The sequence below is a fragment of the Gasterosteus aculeatus genome, chromosome 3 (genome assembly GCF_964276395.1).
Source record: "Gasterosteus aculeatus chromosome 3, fGasAcu3.hap1.1, whole genome shotgun sequence".
Lineage (NCBI taxonomy): Eukaryota > Metazoa > Chordata > Actinopteri > Perciformes > Gasterosteidae > Gasterosteus > Gasterosteus aculeatus.
This window is the reverse complement of record NC_135690.1, coordinates 2,967,528-2,988,070: the sequence shown is the minus strand read 5'-3', so window position 1 is coordinate 2,988,070 and position 20,543 is coordinate 2,967,528. Positions and strand designations below refer to the sequence as shown.

The 20,543-nt window shown below is 46.8% G+C and overlaps 1 protein-coding gene across 10 annotated transcripts; it reads right to left on the bottom strand.

Moving 5' to 3' along the window:
• Positions 1-2,648: 2,648 nt before the first annotated feature.
• On the bottom strand, positions 2,649-19,773 carry chd8 (chromodomain helicase DNA binding protein 8). 10 transcript variants are annotated; one of them, XM_040169690.2, is made up of 40 exons: positions 19,557-19,773; positions 17,721-18,488; positions 17,523-17,639; positions 17,047-17,355; positions 16,074-16,187; positions 15,459-15,961; positions 15,189-15,300; positions 14,644-14,850; positions 14,462-14,530; positions 14,315-14,370; positions 14,108-14,225; positions 13,937-14,020; positions 13,676-13,813; positions 13,465-13,586; positions 12,972-13,215; positions 12,712-12,888; positions 12,335-12,478; positions 12,136-12,234; positions 11,875-12,034; positions 11,413-11,623; positions 11,099-11,294; positions 10,736-10,906; positions 10,066-10,359; positions 9,647-9,867; positions 9,354-9,556; positions 9,091-9,247; positions 8,931-9,020; positions 8,720-8,823; positions 8,263-8,386; positions 7,960-8,035; positions 7,574-7,845; positions 7,014-7,246; positions 5,750-6,394; positions 5,560-5,666; positions 5,230-5,451; positions 4,901-4,996; positions 4,405-4,518; positions 4,170-4,271; positions 3,974-4,078; positions 2,649-3,749 (listed from the first exon to the last, which is right to left on the bottom strand). In XM_040169690.2, the coding sequence occupies exons 2-40, from the start codon at positions 18,387-18,389 to the stop codon at positions 3,378-3,380; spliced, it is 7,557 nt and encodes a 2,518-aa protein (XP_040025624.2). In that variant the 5' UTR covers positions 18,390-18,488; positions 19,557-19,773; the 3' UTR covers positions 2,649-3,377. The 10 variants fall into 10 exon arrangements, with proteins under 10 accessions (XP_040025624.2, XP_077954810.1, XP_077954811.1 ...); XM_078098684.1 differs by having other exon boundaries at positions 14,644-14,847; XM_078098685.1 differs by having other exon boundaries at positions 14,644-14,847; positions 17,523-17,636; positions 19,557-19,708.
• Positions 19,774-20,543: the final 770 nt, after the last annotated feature.

The following is a 20,543-nucleotide window of genomic DNA, read 5'->3' as shown; positions in this document are numbered from 1 at the left end:
ATTGAATTTTTGTGTCTGTTATGGCTGTTGGGAATGACTATGAATTAAAAAAAATGTATGACCAAATCATTTCTGTACATAAATTATCACAAACGTGCATAATAAATATGTTTTAATGTATTCTGTCTGTGTAAATTTTCCCCAAATGGTAGTATCATATGATATGGCAGGTTGTGTAGTAATGTTATTCTGTCACTTTATGAAAATGGCATGGGCTTAAGCAGGCAGAGGACAGTGAAAGTGCTTATTGAACTATGAAGAGGGGACTGAATATGCTTGTGTAACTTGGACAATGATGTACAAGACAGGGGACATTTTATTCATTTTTATTCAGAAATAAGTTACTCAACAGTCTTTCTCAACCATATTGGGAGCACCATCAGTGACCATACATGTCACCTTATTAGCAATTCCCCATTCCTCCATCAGGGAGGCTTTGACACAAGCTATATTTCCAGCAGTGGTGATTGGGGGAAATGTCTGTACTCTTAACAGCACTGAACTGAGTGTGGTTAATAAACAAAAGTGAACAGGAAAAAATTGTGCTGCTGCATTTATAATATTGTAATGACTTACATTGGATGGGGGAAGCTCCAGTTTCCTCCGTATTCTCATGAAAGGCACGGTGATGCCTTAGCATGGACGAGGTGTTGTTATCGTACCCCAACTTCTTGGAGCACAATAAACACCTCACCTTTGAATAAAATAAGAAACTGAAAAATACAGTTCTTGATAAGCAAACCTAATGTGTCTGAAATAGTTACATTTAGCTTACCTTATTAGGAGTTATCGAATCAAAGTGTTCCCACACAGGGGAAATCCTCCTCTTCCTAGCTGGCTCCATCTTATCTATCATTCTCTCCTCACTCTCCTAACTCTCCAAACTATATCTCTCTCGAACTTCTCTAAACTACATAAACGCTATCCAAACTCTCAACTGACCGAAAGTCTCCACCAACAACTCACATTTTGAATGGAGCCTGAGGGGTTTATATTGATGTCAAACCTCCCGGCAAAATCTGAACTACTTCCCGAAGCAGTCACGTGGTACAGCCGGGCAGCGAGGCTTCGGACGTCATCATTTTGGGCTCCTCCCCCTAAATGAAGCACGCCTCGATTAGACCCTAACCCTAACCCCCTAACCCTAACCCAACCCTGACCCTAACCCTTACCGTGTGAAGACACGACAAACCTCGGACCGTCGGCACACCTCGTAACGTCACTAATATCTACTCAGTTTAATGTCACAGGGTGCCTGGAGTTCTCTATAATTATGGTTCTTCTATAGCAAATGCGAGTGGAGCTTCAGTGGGTAGTGAGCACAGGGCACACTACAGGACGCACTGAGACCTCCCTTATGGAGTATTTTTCCTGATTGTTTGGGCAGACACATTCACACCAGTGGCCTGCTGGAGGCCTGCTGGAGGTCATTCTGTGAGGCTTGGTGAGTGCTCGACCAGTTCCTCCTTGCACAGGGCAGCAAATATCGGTCCTGCTGATGGGTGGAGGACCTTCTACGGACCCGTCCAGCTTTCCAAGAGTAACTGCCTGTCTCCTGGAATCTCCTCCATGTTATCGCGATTGTCCTTACAACTGCCCTGCTGGAGGAGTTGGACAATCTGTGCAACTTCTGAAGGTTTAAGAAATTGCTGCATTCTCCCTGTAGTGATAATGACTAGTTAAAGCAAACACTAGTGGAAAACCAGTAATAGAGATCAAGGTTGAGAAACTTGAATTGGCCTCCACATGCAACACCAGCCCAGCTTTGGGGGTTGTCTCATTGTTGCCCCTCTAGTGCACCGGTTGTTAATTCCATCAACACCAATGCAGCTGAAACTGATCAACAACCCCCTCTGCTACTTCACCAGATCATTATCAGACAAGTGCAATTGTATTCATGTCATACCCTGATAAAATTGTTCCTTTATTCATTTTGAGCAGTAATAAGCTTAACTTATTTTGACCTTCATGTCACCAAAATGATACCTTCATTTAAGGACCTTTTTGTTTTAATCATGTGTTGTGTTTAAGGTTAAGGTACATGCATGCTCTATTATAAAGTTAAAGCTTCGTTTGAGGAACAGCATGACCACAAATGAAACATTTGATTCATTACACTGTTGCAGACCTGAGGGAGGGGCACATGTTGCTTTTGATGTTAAAAAATAGTGGAAAGTGAGAAACTTACCCGACAAATCCTGCTTTAATGACTAATGGATTAATGGTTGATTGTCTTTCGACCAATATCATCGTTTGTAACGGTTTGTAGAGTGTACTAAAGTTAACATTAAAGGAAAATCTGTCCGTCTTCTCCATCGCTGAGGCTCAGCAAGTTGAATCAGTTCACCTCAGACTATGAGCAGGCAGCAAGGCCTTCTCTCGTGGGTTTAGTGCCCACCTTGTAACACATAGCAGAGCAGCAGCTTTAACTATCCCGCACTATTAGTTCTGCCTTGGTTGCCATAATGGAGACATTACTCATATTAGCAAGTTGTACCTCATAACAGGAATAATTGAAGCTCCTATGCATTATGAAATGCTGGACATGCAGTTATTAGACCGTTATTAACAGAAAGAAGCTTGTTTGAACAGTAAACCTCCTTATAGCTTCTGCTCGGAGAAAGTCTTAATAACACAAACACACCTGCTTTCACTGTAGATTGCTGTTATTCATTTCACAGGTACACTCAGATCATAAAACAAGAATAGCAACTCATTGGCGTCATCTTCGCACCGTAGTACATAATTGACCAGCTCTACATTGGACAATACAGCCATCCTCCTGGCACTGCTTCAGTAACTAATACATCATTTTCCCTCTCAAACCCACACCCCTCCCATACAGTGATAACAATAACAGTACGTCCACACACTCCGCCCGCTTTCAGTTCACGGACTCATCTGGATACAGAAGACATGACCAAATGAGAGAGGGGGATCGCGGGGGTCTGCGTCCGGGCTCGGCTCAGTACACGTCCAGTCTCATGTAGCGCTAGAGCACCAGGATTGAGGTTATCTGATAAGAAAAGGGTGTCTGTACAGCAAGGGTCCCCTTTTGGTCATGGATGGGAATGTCATGGGAAAGAGTTGGTTCTGGAGGGAGGAGGGGGGACGAGTCATGAAGTAAGAAAGAAAGCTCAGCTTTTTGCCATTTTGTCAGAGAGGAGGATCAGAAGGGGAAAAATGAAACACAAAAATGTGATGAAGAAGGGTGTGAACCTGATCATTTCAAAAAACACCTATATAAAATAAACAAAAGTTGAAAAAAACATTCATCTATAATTTGATACATAATGGGGTAAAAATAATTGGAGAAATTACATGATTCATTGTTGAGGAGGGGACTAAGTCAGATGTGTTCGATATGAGAGGCTCAGTCAATCCTCTGAGCTTGATGAGGAGTCAGAGTCCTTCTGTGCTATGACGACATCGTTCAATAGCGCCTCTTGATCCGAGCTGTCATAGTCACCTTGGGAAAGGCTGTCGCCGCCCTCCATTTTCACGTCAAAGTCCGGACTGGTGAGGAAGTGGTGGGAGGTCTCCAGGTCCTCCTCATCCATCATGTAGGCGCCGTCCGACACCAGAGTCTCCTCTTCCACTGCGTCCATGTTGGGGTCTTCGGCGGTGGGCTCTGGAGCGTGGTGATGGTGGTGTTGGTGGTGGTGGTGGTGGTGACGCCGCCTGTTTTTCTTCGGGATCTCCGTGTGCTCTGCTAGCAGTCGGTGGAAGAAAGTCGCAGGCAGAAAGCCCTGTAAAAAGAATAATAATTGGAAGCAACCGGTAAGAGGGCACAATCTGCTTTTACAGAGCATTTCCTCCTTTAATGCTGCAGTAAGCACAGTTCAGTTTGGAAAAGCCTTTCAGCAATCCAGTTTGCAATGAATGTATGCTATACTCTGCTTTGTCATGACACTGACAGTCGCTACAACAACACAGAAAGGCTTGCGATGAAATAACACCTCCGAGTACTTACAGATTTCCGAACTGTTTCAGACCAGTCGGGTGCTACAGCATTATCGGGATTCTCCTCCAGATATTCCCTCAGGTCTTGCAACATCGGACAAAAAGCAGCTCCGACCTACAGAGGAGAAGCATTTTGGTTGTCTGTTGACAAAAGCTGACATAAAGCCGGTAAATCCAGGCCATGATGCCAAACGCCAGGATCTCACCTTCTTTCCCGTCCTCATGTTAATGACTTTGACCTTCTCACTGCCTGTCACGGGTTTGTCGGCCCTCCTCCTCCTCTTCCTCTTGCTCCTGTTCACAAGAAGCTGAGGAAACAAGACAATATATGTAGCAAAGCCAAAATATAGCTAGGATATTTGGTTTCCTTACCAGCCTTATAATAACCCCGTCAAAGTGAATTGACACTTTGTCCTATTCACAAAAATCACAAATATATACCTCCAGCATGTCTCCCTCCACCTCATAATCTGGGTTCTCCTTTAACCAGGTGGGAGGGTCTCTGCGCCGAGGAGTACGCTCCAGTGGATCATTGAGTCCATCTGGGTCTGATAACTAAAAGAGAGACAGCCAGAAAAAAGTTAATCTAAATCCAAAGCACTTTGGTCTTTGCACCCAGCTCTTCCTGTAGTGAGTTGTGAGTAAGTGGACACTACTTGTAAAGCGCTTTTCTTTTCTTCAACTCAGTGCTCAGACACTACATGTCATCATTCACACACATTCACGCCTGGAAGCTGCCGCCTACCCACCATCAGGTCTCTAACTAACCATTCACAACTCAAGACAACTCACGGCAGCAATTTGGGGTGAAGTGTCCTCCCCAAGGACACATGTTCACTGACTAGCAGTCGAACCACCGATCTTCTGATTGCAGAAAGACCCCGATCTACCGCTGAGCCCCATTCGCTCCCGTCAGATGTAGAGCCAACACACGTACCTCTTGGTCCTTGCGCCGCTTGCGGCCACTGCTCTCTCCCCCTGAGCCATTGGGCATCAACGACTGCTTAGAGAAGGTCAGCTTCAGCCCCTCCTCCTGAACGTGTGACAAATGCAGACCTCTAATTTAGCCATGATCTACACCTGGTAGTGTCTGTTTTTTTACTTTAAAAATGGACCCAAATTATTTTGGCACACCTTCGTACAAGCAAAAGTACTTGATTAGAATTAGTATTTGAAATGAAAGGCAAAATGCCCTTAGTTTGTGTATATATTTCTTAAAAGTGTATGCCTCAGATAACATGGCTTCATTCTCCACTGTTGAGTCACCTTAAGGAGCTTGACAGTGAACTCGCCATCTTCTCCCTCTTCCCCGGGGCCACTAGCAGTGCCGGCGGGTTTGCGGATCGCCCTTGTGTAGGCCATCTCATCACCCACCAGCTCCGAGCTCGGGTTGAGCTGAGCCTCGGGCACGTAGCGCCGCCCTGAGGGCCACTGACCGGTCACCATCAGCGTACACAAACTGTCCAGGCGGTTGATTAATACACGGTCCTGAGGGAAAAAGGAGCCCAGTGAAGGAGTCATTCACAACTATAAAAATAAAGGTCTCGTAATCAAAAGAAGCCACACATTTTGTGAACTGCGCATTACATTTATTACCTTAGGCCAATCCACTCTGAGGGGATCAGGAGGAGGTATGCCATCCTGAGATGGAGTCATAGACAGTAAGCTATTTTCCTCATCTACGTCACACAGCTTCATGCCTGCTGTTGAGAAAAACAGACAATATAATTATCTTTCAGTTTATTCTTAAAGCACTCAACGTCTTCCTCAACAAATACCCACTTACCTCTTCCTGCCTCTTCCTCGCTCTCTCCACTCTCGTCACTGCTGCCCGATCGCCCGGATGACGATGAGCCGGAATCAGAGTCAGAGTCAGAATCCGACCCCCCCTCTCCCTCTCCCTTCCTTCCGCTCCTCCCCCGGCTCCTCTTCAGGCTCCAGCCCGGCGCCCGTTCCTTGCCGTCGTGGTGACTCAAAGGCGTACTATGCAGGGCCGCACCGATTCCCCCGTCAAGCAACCGGACGTCCTCTTTGGCCAGCTCCTCCTTCACAATGGGCACCTCCTCCACAGTCTTCAGCTGGCTGAGGGGCATGATGGGCATTGCCTCGGGCGGAGGTGGTGGGGCCTGCTGGTTCTGGATAAACTCTTCTCGAGCCTGGCAGAAGGTGAACTGTGGGTCCGAGTAGATGGAGAGCTCCGTGCGGCTGACACCGTGCAGCGCGGCGCCCAGCATCAGCTGACGATCGTGTTCCGGAATGTCCCACCAGGCGGGCAGCTCGGAGCTGGGGGGAGCCAGATGCAGACGCTCCTCCAGGGACGGGCAGGGCAGCGCTCTCTCGCGGAGGCGACGCAGGAGGCTAATACGGTAAAGGGTTCGGGAAGCGCGCTCCTCAGTGATGGGGGCGACCGTCTGGGAAAGCTCTGCTGATTCTGAGCAGGATGAGACAAGAGATATTTACGGGTAAGATACAGTGACAGTCAAGGTATTCTGCTTTTAGAACACTGAGAAAAAAGAACCACTCCACATTTAGTGCAGGAGCCAAATACGGTGTTATTCTCTGTGTGTACACAGGGTGGCGCTGTACTAATCCTGGGCTTGGAATCACCATTGTTGTCAGGTGTTTGACCCCGGAACAGTTTACTGTGTTCCTGACGGGATCAATTGTCGGTGGAAAATTAAGGATTTATTTGATGTTGTTCTACACCGAAGAAAATAAAGGACCTCTCATTGAACAAAACTTGACTGGATGATGTATCAAATGCAACGGCCATTGAAAATGATTCAAGTTAATTTAGGCTTAACGCCAGCGTGTCAACCAGCTCACTCCTGAGGGAAAGACTCCTCAGTAGAGCACAGTGCTGAGCCTGGCTCCTTTAACAGTAAGAGTGTGAGGAGGACGTGTGCATGTGTGGTTTCAGACAGAGGCAGAATTGAAAGTATATAATGTTGTGAGACGTCACAAAAAGTAAGCATCAAGCAATAATTAGCTCCTGCGCAAGTAGCTGCGCCGAGCTTTAAGCAGCATGTGTTCAATGTTAAGGGAGTTACCTTCGCCACGGCCTGGGCGCAGGTGGCAAACTCGCCGGCACATGGCGAGAAAAGAGCGGAAGTATCGACTGAGGCTCTCATCCGTCTTTTTATCCAGACGAGCAAAAGTCCGGAAGCGGTTCCAATCAAAATCAAGATCTGCTCCGTCGGGAAGACCATGCTCCCTTTTGATCTTTTCCACACCAAAAGTCGATACCACGCGGTAGAAGTCGCACTCCTCCCTACGCGTCCACCTGGGAGTGAGACAGAAAGGCGAAGTGAAAGGCGAAGTGAAAGGGAAGAAGGAATATTGATTGGATATCAAAAACCATGATAGCAACATCCTTGAAGCTGATGTTTTAGGTCTTCATTGATACTGCATGTGCGTAATGAGCCAATGACAGGACGTGAAACAATGCAGATTTAAACATGTATGAGGTTTTGAGAAGCACTGGGTGTAAATATAAATAACTTATAACTGTTTTGTACCACTGCACACTCTTGCACTAGTAAAAAGAAAGGCTCTAATTGACAAAATGCAGCACATAGAAAAATTAGAAAATAATTCCACGGCAGTGTACCTCTGCTGGCGCTCCTGCCGTGCGATCTCCTTCAGCTTGCTGGCCTGCTCGCACCTCCTGCGCCTGCGGTCGCCCTTAGCCTCCGCCTCGATCTTCAGCTGCTCTTGCCTGTAGCTGCGTTGGTAAGCTGTGATCAGTCGCCGCAACCGCGCCGTAAGCGATGAGCTCGAGGGCCAGTCGCTCGCACCGCTCTGGCTGGAAAAGGATTCCGGGATTGCTGGCCCCACCTTGTCTTCCACGGAGATCTCATCATCAACGTTCATGGAATCGGGCTACAAGACGAGGGGAAATGGAGGCTTGTTAAAATTGCTTTGCTCTGTTGCTTGGTTAGTCAAAATCAACGTGTTAAGACGGAGCGGGATCAATGTGACGGCTCGGATTCCTACCTCGTCGAAAAGATCTTTGGCGTGTCTCGATGCAGGCTTGAACTCTGGGTCCTCTGAGTACTTATCATAATCAGGACTACACAAAATAAACAATTAAGCACCAGTAGGCACAGGGCAGATATGAGTCAAGCAAAGACACTGCTCTACAATATATTTAATATAGTAAATTGACTTTGACAACTCTCATCTAAGGTACAATGAAGGCAAAGCTTTGAAACTAACAAATGTCAAAGTGCCTGCAAAGGTACAATAACCAGTAAAGTCCAACATAACTCTATAGGCAAATACGTTTGGAAAACTCACTCATCCCCCAGCTCAGCATCACCAGTGTGCTGCTCAGCATCAATGGCCTTGTCATCAGGTCGACCGGCTCGCTCCAGGAAGCAGAGGCAGGGATCCGCACGCATAGTGGTGTACATCTCATAACCTGATAACACAAATAGGGTTAAGCCACTTTTAACGTTTAATAAAACGTACCAGAACAGAGTTAATTGCGCCTGCTCGATAGTGACAGTGGTAAACATGACCACCGGCCAACCGATCTCGCTCTGACTTCCGAGTAGTTTATTGATGGAGGCCAATAACGTTAGTGTTTTGCACCCGGTTACAGTCTTGAGAATGGAGGGGCGGGTGAGGGGGGAGTCAGTCGGTTGCAATCTGCAACCACATTGCTAGATGCCACCAAATTCTGCACATTAAGCTTTAACAAATCCTTACAACATTTAACGTTTTTAGCTTTTTATAAAAAGAGAAAACCTACCATGTTTAAATACACCAGCAAGCAGTGAACGGTCCGCTTCGGTATCCCACCACCTTGCTGGTACCTCCTGCTGCTCCATCTCGGGCATCCAGATATCAACGTCCCTGAAAAGAAAGAAAAAACATATCAAATGAAATGAATGAACGCATCAATGAGCTCCAGTAATTGAGCCTGTGTGTCTGCCTTTGGCTGAATGGGCACACTTAAATACCTGCTGTCAGCCCCTTTCAGGACAGCATCTGCATGTTCGCCAATCACCTCCTGTTTCAGGTAGTAGAGCATGCGCACCCTCAGCAGCACCCTGCGTTAGGAGAGAGGTTTAGCGTCTGAAGGCAGATGACAGTGTCTTCTTATGAATTCGCTCCACTGACTTGTTGCACTGGTGCTTGAGGTGTTTGCGGTAGCTCTCGTCCAGAAGCAGGGTGTCAGGGTTGTACTTGCGGATCCACTCCACCTTCTGGACGTCGAACGTGCTCTGGGCCTTTACCCTCTTGCCCTTCCTACCTCTCGGGACGGGGATGGACAGGCCTAGGCAGAGATGAACGTTATACAGTCGCGTTTCTTCTCTACCAAACCAACTACCACCTCCACCTTTTCACTTTGAGAAGGTCAACATTCTGCGTGAAGCTCCTACCAGAGTGGTTGAGTAGTGTTTGCGGCTCGCGTCCGTTCTCCGGCGGCGTGATGAGCTCCCAGATGAAACTCTTGATGTTCTCATCCCCGCGATAGTGGAGCAGACAAAAGACCAGGATGACTCGGCAGATTGTCTCCACGTCGCGGTCACTCAGGCGGCGCTTACACCTGGCATGCGATAAGATGTCCCTCCAGCGACCCCAGCTTGAGCAGAAGAAGAAAGCAGGTATTATTAGTGCAAGAACAAGTGACAAGCGTATTACGAGTGTAGATGGAGAAGCAAAGTCTACGTACCCATAGACAAGCAGGTGCTTCTCCACCCGGAAACAGTCGGTGCGGCCGTAACCCCCTCCACTGTGGCGGTCGGAGCGCCGCGAGGAACGCGACTGTCTGGAGCTTGCCGGCGGATACTCGTCGTCGCTGTCCGCGTCAGACAGGTCTCCACCTTCCCCCCGTAAAGTTGAGTACTGGCGCGTCTGCTTGCGGACTCTGGGAGTGTCGATCACGAGGGTGTTCTGTGTAGGACGAAGGAACTTTTAGTCAATTGTATCTTATTCTAATAAATATAAACGCATATAATACGGAAGCGTTTATTCAAAAAGGCCACTGCATAATACACCAGTGAAATCTACTGTGACGTAATGCTGTGGCATAAGCACTGTAACCCGGAAATTATCTTCACTGTTAAAAAGTTTTAAACACCCCGAGCTTGCCTTTCGGTTCATGGTGTCCATATCGATGTCAGCTCTCTTGGCCCACTTCTGCCAGAATTCAGGGTCATCGAGGGCAATGTCATTGCGGTTCTCAGAGGCCACGAAGCTGGCCTTAGAGAAGGTGGAGCCCTTGCCCTCGCTCTCGATGGTGATGGTGGTGGCTCTACGCTGGAGGATCTGGTCAATGTCCTCCTCGCAGAAGCGGCTTCCCTCATCATTTTCATCCATGATGGCGGCGTAGGCTCCTTTCCTCAGCAGGTCCTCAATCTCCTTCTTGGAGAACTGCTGTACTTGCTTAAAGGGGACAGAGAATACTTTTATTTAATAAAAATGTCAACTGTCCTGGCTACTAAATGGTGAAACGAGCACTCTGATGACATCAGGACCACAGAGAGCCTTCACATCTTCGCCGCAAACTAAAGACACACCTCTTCACTCTACCTCGACTAAAAACACTAACCAATTGTAGCACTTAAATTGCACTTATCATGGCTCTTATCTATAGTAAGTTGTAAATCGGCATCTTTGATGAAATTGCACTTTCCTCAAGAAACGTCTTGTTCTTTTGAGTTTGTATCCTCATTATTGTAAGTCGCTTTTGATAAAAGCGTCAGCTAAATAACATAAAAATATTAAATACCATACATTTCTGACTAGTAGGTTCTCTTACCCCGTTGGCGTTGCCTTCTTTGTTGCCACTCATGCTCTGCAGGACAGCACGGTCCAGGCCGAGCTTCAGGCTTGCTTTATCAAGCATCTCCCTCTCGTAAGAGTTCCTGGTGATCAGACGGTAGACCTTGACGGCTTTAGATTGACCAATACGGTGACACCGTGCCTGAGCCTGGTAAGAGAAGGATCAAAAGCGCATCATTTGAAGCTGGTGAAGAAAACAACGGTTCCAACTTTTGTTTATGAAATGAAAAAGAAACACAAGGAAGCGAGTAGACATGGGAAATAAATATAAAGATGGTTCAATGTTGCAGTCTCATAGAATTATCTTTATGCCAGAAAGAATAACAGTACAATCTTGTACCTGTAGGTCATTTTGAGGGTTCCAGTCAGAGTCAAATATAACACAGGTGTCAGCAGCAGTGAGGTTAATACCCAGGCCACCAGCCCGAGTACACAGCAGGAAGACAAAACGGTCAGAGTCAGGCTTGCTGAAGCGATCGATGGCAGCTTGTCGCAGGTTTCCCCGCACTCTTCCATCAATTCTCTCATAAAGGTATCTGTAAAGATAAAGGCGAACATAGTCGATATTAACACAACCCTTGAGTCTTCAAAATACTTACTAAGGATTGTGGCAATATTTATTAACTGCAATTAAATACATCGTGGCCCTCTTACCTCTTGTTGATGAGGTAGTCCTCCAGGATGTCCAAGCAGCGCACCATCTGGGAGAAGATGAGCACTTTGTGGCCGCCAGCCTTGAGGCGAGGCAGCAGCTTGTCCAGTAGCACCAGCTTGCCGGCCGACCGAATCAGGGCTTGCAAATGGAAGTCGGGCGCCATCGGGTCATAAACACCCCGCAGCTCGGTTACAATTTTCTCCTCCGCGCCTGGACACAAAGGAGTACAATGTCATCATGCTGGCTTTTCACAAGCTCAGGTTGCTTGTTGACAGCTTTGGAGAAACATTCAACGTTTTTCAGCAATGTTAAATGTCAATCCTACTTGGCATCGCTCTCAAAACGATTGTGTGGACTGCATGGCACAATTCAGGTCAGTGACTATGTGAAATAGACATTTTCTAACAAAAATTCGTGCAAACAGCCAGACGCTCAGTCAATATTAAGTTGATATGCACTACCATTGATAAGGTAGGGGTGGTTGCAGCACTTGCGTAGCTCCATCATAGTGTTGAGCAGGTTGGGGACATTGCTGTTACTGGTTACCCCCAAACTGAGGAAACTGAAGTTCCTCTCCAGGATGGCGCGGTAGTACTTCTTCTGGACATCAGTCAACTCAACCTGAGAGTAAAACACATTCAAAGAATCAGAGGGTCACCTTATTTATATTGCTTAGACCTCTTAACGGGAGTATACATTGAACGTGCACTATTTAAACTGACCTCAATGATGGTCTCCTGTTTGGGTGCCAAGTTCTTCTCAACGTCCTCTTTGAGCCTTCGTAGCATCATGGGCTTCAAGATGGCCTGTAGCTTCTGAACCTGTAGACCCGTGAAAAAAGAGAAGAAAATAAGATTCATTTGGACTGCTACAAAACAACACATTGCACAAGGCAAAGAACGTGTGGAGTATATTTTTAACCTGTTCTTCTGTTTTTAGGTCTCCAAAGTCCTTGAGGAACTCTGTCTCAGAAGGGAACTGAGCAGGCTCCAGGAAATGAAGCAGGCTGAAGAGTTCCTCCACTGTGTTCTGGAGAGGAGTGCCGGTCAACAACACCTTGTGTTCCTGAGAGAAAACACAAGAACACAACAGAAGTGGAGGGAACACAAAATAAAAATTGTTAAAAAGTAGACAATACAGAAGAAAGAACCAGGAATAAAAATGGAGAGAAGAAAACCCCATAACAGAAGAGTCCTAAAATTCCTTTAGACATTTAAACAGCGCCCTGCTACTTTTTGCTCATTTGAACGTTGCTCCCCCCCCCCCAAAAAATCTAGATTGGGCTGTGACCCACTCACCACATCCAGCATCTTCAAGCTGTCCAATAGCTTGCAGTTGCGATTCTTGAGGCGGTGGGCCTCATCGATGATCACACAGCGCCAAGAGATCTCCCTCAACTCTGGACAATCCGATAACACCATCTCAAACGTTGTGATGAGGGCGTCGAACTTGTATGCACCTGGGATCAAGTGCTCCTATAGACAGATTCGACAAGTTTCTTTAGACATGTTTACCATCAGTAAAGTGAATCGACAACAATCGTTATCAATGACTCCACCTTGTCGTCTTTGAAGTACATCTCATACTGTTGGATCATCTGCCTGCTGGCCAGGCTGCCGTGGTAGACGATGGCGTTCATGTCGGTCCATGTGCTGAACTCCCGCTCCCAGTTGGTGATGGTGGAGAGTGGAGCGATGACCAGGAAAGGGCCCTGGACGCCAGCATCGTACTCCTCTGACAGCAGAGCGATGGACTGGATGGTCTTCCCCAGACCCATCTCGTCTGCCAGGATACAGTTCTGCCTGAGAGACGAGAACCGGAGAGGAAGAAGTGAATCTTTGGGAGAAGCCATCAACTACCATCAATCCAACAGGGCTAACGTTTTCCAGAATAAAAACGGCACAAGGCCTTCCTAGTGTTAAGCTGTATTAGAAGCCTAATTCAAAAGTTGCTACTGCTCCAAATGTAATAACAGCGCTAATCCAGATGTATGAGGATTGCAAAATCCACTTTGCTAAAGGCGACAGATGGACTGTGTGTGCGACAACTACCTGTTGTACCAGTTGAAGAGTAGCCAGTTGACTCCTTCAAGCTGGTACTCTCGGAGTGTGTTGCCGTTCTTGTACTCTCTGGTCTCCTCCAACTTCTTCCATGAACTGGCAGGCGGCCGCGGCTGAGGATGGAGAGGGAAAAATATCTATGAGTAGGCAAGAACAAGGATTTCAAAGATCTCACCGCGCCGTCTTCCATTTGACCGCTCACCGTCCTCTTAAGGCGAGGTTGCCGGTTTAGGATTTTGCTGAATTCCTCGACCTTTCCCTCGTCCACGTCCTCCTTCAGTTCCCAAGTGGCGTCCTCATATGGCAGAGAGCACCACTTGACCAAGTAGTAGATAACAGGCTGGCGGGCAAACAATGAAAGCTAGTTTTTAAAACTATTGCAAACATGTTAATTTGTAAAAGCTAAAAGGGCTCAAAGAACAGGTGAGCTCTTTTGCCCACCTGTGAAAGTGATTTCTCTTACCTCGCCGTTGTCCTTGTCCACACTGTGGGACACGTCCAGGATCCTGTCCGCCTCCACATAGTCAGGGTTAAAAGCTTCCTCATCCTAAACAGAAACAGTAGAAACGGTTACATTTCCAGCAGCTCAACTGGATCCTAAAGGGAGAGGTTTCGGGATGTGCGCCACTCTCACCTCTTGGAAGAGATTCCTCATCTGGGCTTGCTTTGTCTTGAAGCGCTTGATCTTTTGATGGATCCTCTTATCCTTCTCCAGCTGACTCAAACTGGCCCACTCGCAGTGCATGTAAGAACTGAGAACAAAAGAGTCAGGTTTTACTCATAAATGTCTCTGTGAGAAATAGCGAGTGCTTAAGTTGTACATTGAGGTATGGAAACTCACTAGTTTTTGTATTTTACAAAGAATTCCTCAACAGTGGTGTACTGGCCCTGTGACACCTTGACAAAAACAAAACGTTTTGGGATTTGAATAATTCTTAAAATGAAATTAAAGAATTAGATTGGAATTAAATAATTGGAATAGACATACTTCCTTCTTGGTCAACCTTAAAGACAGAATTTTGTCTACGATGGCAGCATCTTCCTCACTTGGGTTTTCCTGTAAAAAAATAAAAATAAAACAAACCGTCTCAATCAGTGTCTATCTTACTTGGATATAGACATATCTTATCAATCCCTACAATCTCACATTTTTAGTTAATTTAAACTCACCACAAAGAACTGCATGCTGGGCTGTCCATCAACGTCTAGCTCCAATTCCTGTTTAAGCTGCGCCGCTGTCCCACCACTGATGGAGGCCACAGCTGCCGCAGTCGTAGTCACGTCTACATCCTCCTGCTCATCCTCGTCATCCGTTATCTTGATATCAAGGTCCTCCGTGTATTTCTTCCTTTTAACCACGCGATTGGAGCGCCTCTTCTGGCCAGAAGACAGGTATAAAATTCAGTGTGTGTGTTTATTCAAGCGGTTTAAGATCTACCAAAACGGTACGAGTCATTCATTTGATTGGTTAGTCATGTATTGATTAAAGGCAGATGTTGATACAACTATCCCTCTATTTAAAATCACATTAAATAGTTACATTAAGATCTTCCAGTCCTTTGCTTCTAGATTTTTTTCTTACTTTATATTTTAGTTGAATACCCGTTTTCAAGGGTGCACAATGTAAACAATTACCTCATGTTTCCATTCCAAAGACCACTTTTCTAATCTAATGCACACCAATCTTATTCATTTAACTATATACGAGTTTGTACCGTAATGAGGTCATCGTCCAGAGCAGCAGGTGATGCAGGGCTCAACTCCCCGTCAGAGTGATCTGAGGACGCATTGCGCTTTCTTTTCTTTGCCCCCACCAGTGTAATCGTGCTGCGGAAAGGTGGCGGGAGAGAGGCCAAACAAAGACTGGTGAGAAGTGTACAGTAAAATGGTTTCTAAAAAGCCTTATTTCCACACATAGAAAAACGTGACAATGAACAAGAAATCAGTTTGAACAAAATGGTTCCCACTCAAACACGATCACTTACTTGGTCTTAGTTTTGCTTTTGCTCTTGTTCCCAGAGCCGGCTGTTGCCGTGCCTCCACCCGCTCCACCCGTTCCTCCTGGCGTCTTCACTTTGCTCTTTTTTTCGGCCCCACCCGAGGGTTTGGGAGTCGCTCCTCCAGCCACAGGACTTTTCTTCTTGCTTCCTCCTCCGCCAGACTTTTTCTTTGCAGTGGACACCACAGTCACAGTGCCCCCCAGTTCTGGGGAGGTCTGCGTGGCTGGAAGCTCATCCTGGTTCAGGACTCTTGGCAGGTTCTTCTCGCCCCGCGCTTTGGCCCGGGCAATAGCTTCAGCCACAATGCGGTTTGCTTTCTCCTGCTTGCAGAGGATCTCCACCCGTCGCACAGAGGCCGGCTCGCCAGGGGCCTTGGTGATGCGGATGGCCTGGGACGAAGTTGTGGTTGTAGTAGAGGGGCCCGCGGCCGACGTGGTGATGACCTTTACCATAGACATAGTGCCGCCGGCCGAGGATGCCGAGCTCGTCTGTCGGAAGGAGAATGTGTGAGAGTGCAGAAACCCTTAAGCCCTGCCTCTTTATATACTGGTATGCATGGATTGAAAATTAGGAAATGCTTATGCACATCTGGAGGTCTACCTGGGGTTGCAGAAGCATTTTGATCGGAACCGCAACTCTCTGTCCTCCTTGGCCCTGCGTGATCTGTAACACCTGTGGGCTTCCAGTATTGCCAGTTCCTGAGACCAGCTGGTACTGTATCAGTGAAAATAAAAAATATGTTTGATGCCACAGTCACAATTAAACATAACTAAAGTAATAGATTTCAAAACCTGAAAAGTAGAGGTATCGGCGACGATGCAGGTGACGCAAAATGTTCCTCTCGCTTCCAACCTTTGTGCTAAGCTAGGCTAAATTTATCCTGAACATATGTCTGCTGTAACGGCGACTTATCTTTTTAATATTGAACTTGGGATAAGTCAGCAAAGAAAGGTGCTGTGTTTGTATCCAACATAAGTTAGATCAGAAAACAATTTACTGATGCATTAAAAACAACTAATATTCTTACATGGCAAATTAAGGGGGAAAACTTTAACACTAAATTGCTAATGGATGCTACTTAGAAGAGGCTATGTGGGAACATTCATCATTTGGATCTGGCCTGTGCCACACAAAAGGTAGCCATTGTTCCTTTGTGGTGTACTGTAGCAGGACATGCAATATTAAGTGGGACGGCTTAAAACGAGCAGAAACAACTCAAGTAGTTTATGTGGCTCTGTGCGTCACACAGAGCCACATTTGCTGTCAAAGCTGGTGGCATTTTGCCAGGCAGCAACATGCTAGAGGGTGTCTGATTTAAAAATGTATATATGAGAAAGAATTAACTACTTACAATTCGTTCTATTAACATCAGTAATATCCAAGACCTCCCACACACCCTTTGAAAGAATCAATAGAAAACTACCAGCTTGCACGGAGACAGCACTCCAGACGTTCACAAAAGAGGACACCAGAGTGATTTGACAAAGAAAACGATAATAATATACTGGAGGGAAAATAGAAATCTGGTTAAATGAACAGGTACCTTAAAACTCTAGAACACATTTTCCCCCACCTTAATTCCTCCTTGTTGGTTGGGCTGCTGCTGCACCTGCAGCTGAATTGTGAGGACTTTGGGCTGGCCCCCCGCCTGGCCTGCAGCCCGAGCCTGGGTCAGGGCTGCTAGCTGGCTTCCCTGGAGAACCAGTTTGCCTCCCGGGAGCTGCCCCAGCACCAGTCTAGTTGGGACCTGCTGCTGGCCCCCTTGGGTCGTCTGAATCTGCTGCACTTGTGTCAACTGTTGCTGTACTTGCCCCGCTTGGGCATTAGAGCCAACCTGGGAAGGCTGTTGGAGAACCAGGGTGATCCGCTTTGCTTCACCACCCTACAATCACATACACAGATTGAAAGCAGTTATGACACTGTGGAAAACAAGACTGATCTAAAAGTACAGCTAGGACCGTTGCTGATTTTGAGTGACACCTGCTGTGGTGCCGCTGTCAAACTGACACCCCGTGGTCTGCCTGCTGTGAGAGAGGAGACAGCGCTTACCTGCGTTTGGGCCTGCATAGCTGGCTGGAGCTGCACCTGGCCGTGCACTTGAGCCTGGCCTTGAGCCATCTGTGCTTGGGATGGAATCTGGAGCTGAATGGTCTGGCCTTGTGTCTGCTGGGGCATAGAGGTCAGCAGCATCTGTTTCACTGGTCCATTGGGAGACTGCAACAGCCTCTGCACACCAGCGGCACCCACCTTGACTTGAGCTGGTCCCGGGCTGGCCTGATTCAACACTGTCCCCCCCTGCAGGATGGACATGCCGGGCTTAAGAGGAGTGCCAGACAACACGCGGATGACCTTTCCAGTCGTCTGGCCTGTGGCTCCTGATACAGTCTGCAGCACCTGGGCTTGACCTTGGGGACCTTTGAGTATGACAATTTTGCCACCAGCCTGCTGTGTGATGGCAGCCAACTGCTGTGGGGTGAGCTGATGAGTTATCTGCGTGAGCTGCTGCGTGGTGGCAGTGGTGGTGATTGGGGAGCTGGACACTGTCAGAGGTGAGCTCAGCAGCACAGTGGTACTGGTGGGTATGCTGGTCTGAACCTGGATCTGAGGTAAAGTATCAACCGGTACAGGAGCAGAGACAGGGGCCACAGCTATGGAAACAGTCTGAGCGGCCGCCACCGGCTGCTGCATGGCGACTTGAACGGGGGCTGGCTCCGGGATGGCGGGAGCTGCTACAGAAACACCAAGGTCTGCATTCACCATAAGGTCAGGCTCAGTCGTTGGGTCCACTTGGCCCAACGCCATCTTAAGGGCCTCCTCCACGGGGTCCGAGGAGCCCTGCGAGAAGGAGTCATCCTGCAGGGCATCAAGGTTAAACAGGGGTGTGTCCTCAAAAAGGTCCATGATAGGGTCCGCCATCTTGTCCACTCCACAGAGGGAGACGGGCACAGTTAAAAAGACTCCGAGATGGAAATTAAATAGTTGCGGTCCAGTTCTTCTCAACTTTCAAGTAAACAGCTAGTAAAAGGAGAGGAGAAACACTGGTGTCAATGAAGCAGCAAAACATGAATTTCAGCATTATTCAAAGAAATGCTATACTAATTATTATATAGCTCAACCCTGTATACAACCAAAATGAGGTTGGTCTCATCAATGGTCAGTTGTAGTGTGTTTGATGTACAAAGATAACAGTGAGAAAAGTGGCCCCAAGCAGCCAAAGGCAACCTTGAGGTTTAAGTGGCGATCTCCTTCTAAAGCTACTATTTTGTTTCCATGTTTCTTTGATGCGTATCAACACCACACATTAAAGTTTGGTCCCTAATGCGCAGAATGAATGCATCGTTTTCTAAATCACTAAACTTTTATAAAACACTCACATTCAACATTACGTTACTGGGATTGAAATATTCAACTGCAAAGCGCATCGCACCACTAAATCGTTACGGGTTATAAAATAGAACACAAATATTTTTGCCAATAGACTGTAAAAAATATATATGTATATATATTGTTTTTGAAAACACATAATTGACTCGTTGCATTTTCCTGCAAAGGCTTTCAATGTGACATTTGAGCTTCAAAAACAATTACAGGAGGCTTCAATAGGTTTGAGCCACCTTGGACGTGCATTAAGTAGTTGGTAGTAGTGTGAGTCCAGGAGGGTACTGATGTTGGGAGGTGGGATGCGCTCCTCTCCGGTTGTATCGCAGTCTGTCTCACAAAACCGTCGGCTAGCATTAGCTTGTACCGCGACTAAGATGTGCTCGTTACAAAAGCGTGCGTGGCACCGAAAGCATATTAAGGTCAATAAACGTGATGTTTTTGTGGGTACGGAGACCTCCCCCCCCGTCTCTGCCATTTACTACCAACCATTCAGTCCGCCGGACTCCTTCAATCTCATCAACAAACCGGACCAAACCAAAGCAACGTGCCACAATAACCATCGCCCGACAACGTTCAGACACGGGTTAGGCCGCAATATTGTTTCGGTTGGTCTGCGTCTATTTTTCGGCAAAATACATGAAAATAACCTTCATATCCACTGCCCCAACTCTCACAGTAGTAATTTCGGGCTGCTAAATTTACCTTTCCATCGACACACATGGCTTTCTCCGTCTCACAACACTGTACGATTACAGGAAACGGCCAGGGGAAGAGCAGGAACTAACATTCTTGCCAGAGAAAGCGTAGAATGCGTGCCCCTCGTCTGCCATCGGAAGCTGATTGGTCCGTTACCTCCCAAGCCGGCAGCATTCGGCTATTTCATTGGCAGCTGCAGCAATCCGTCACATTTACAGCCACTTCTGGGCGGGATGAGAAGCCATAGTTAGGTTGAAAAGAAATAAATGCGGCCTAGCTGCAATGATTTGACTAGGTGATCTCCAACGTTGCCGTTTTACTATTATAAATGGCCACATTAGAAAGCTCGGGCCCGTCAGAGCTGACTGGAGAAAAATAGACGGTGTTATAATCATTGGTTAATGGACTGCATAACCCGAGAGGCCCGCTTGTAAATGATAATATCATTTTTGTTCCTCAAGGCTTTATTACATTGGCATCAGCTCAGATATTATCCTCACACTGGGAGCTTGCTTTACTAGCTAAAGACATACCTCGAAATTCCGTCGGCACATTGACGGGTTGAAATCGAATAGTATTATATTTTGTGCAATTAACAACAGCTTTTGCCAGGTACCAATGTCATTTATGTGCTTCAATTAGTAATTCCGTTTTGGGACTGGGGCTTTGGTGCCCTCTAGTGCCGGCAGACGGAAATAGGATTATTATCTGTTGGCTATGATAAGAGACTGGGCCAAATTATTCTGCTAATAAGAGGGCACCTGTGCAGAAAGGGGCCCTATCAAACTCCACCACCTTTTATCCTCTCTTTAATACAATCACTTGATATTAGGTGATAATGGCAACGTGAAGGTCTTTAGCATGTAAGATGATATTGTATTTTAGTAGTGCAGTTTTTTACAAAAATAAAGAGCAATTAATGTTACCAGAAACCTAACGTCGCACAGGGGAACTGCATGGGCATCCCGAGTCAGTTGCCAGTTTTGCACAATG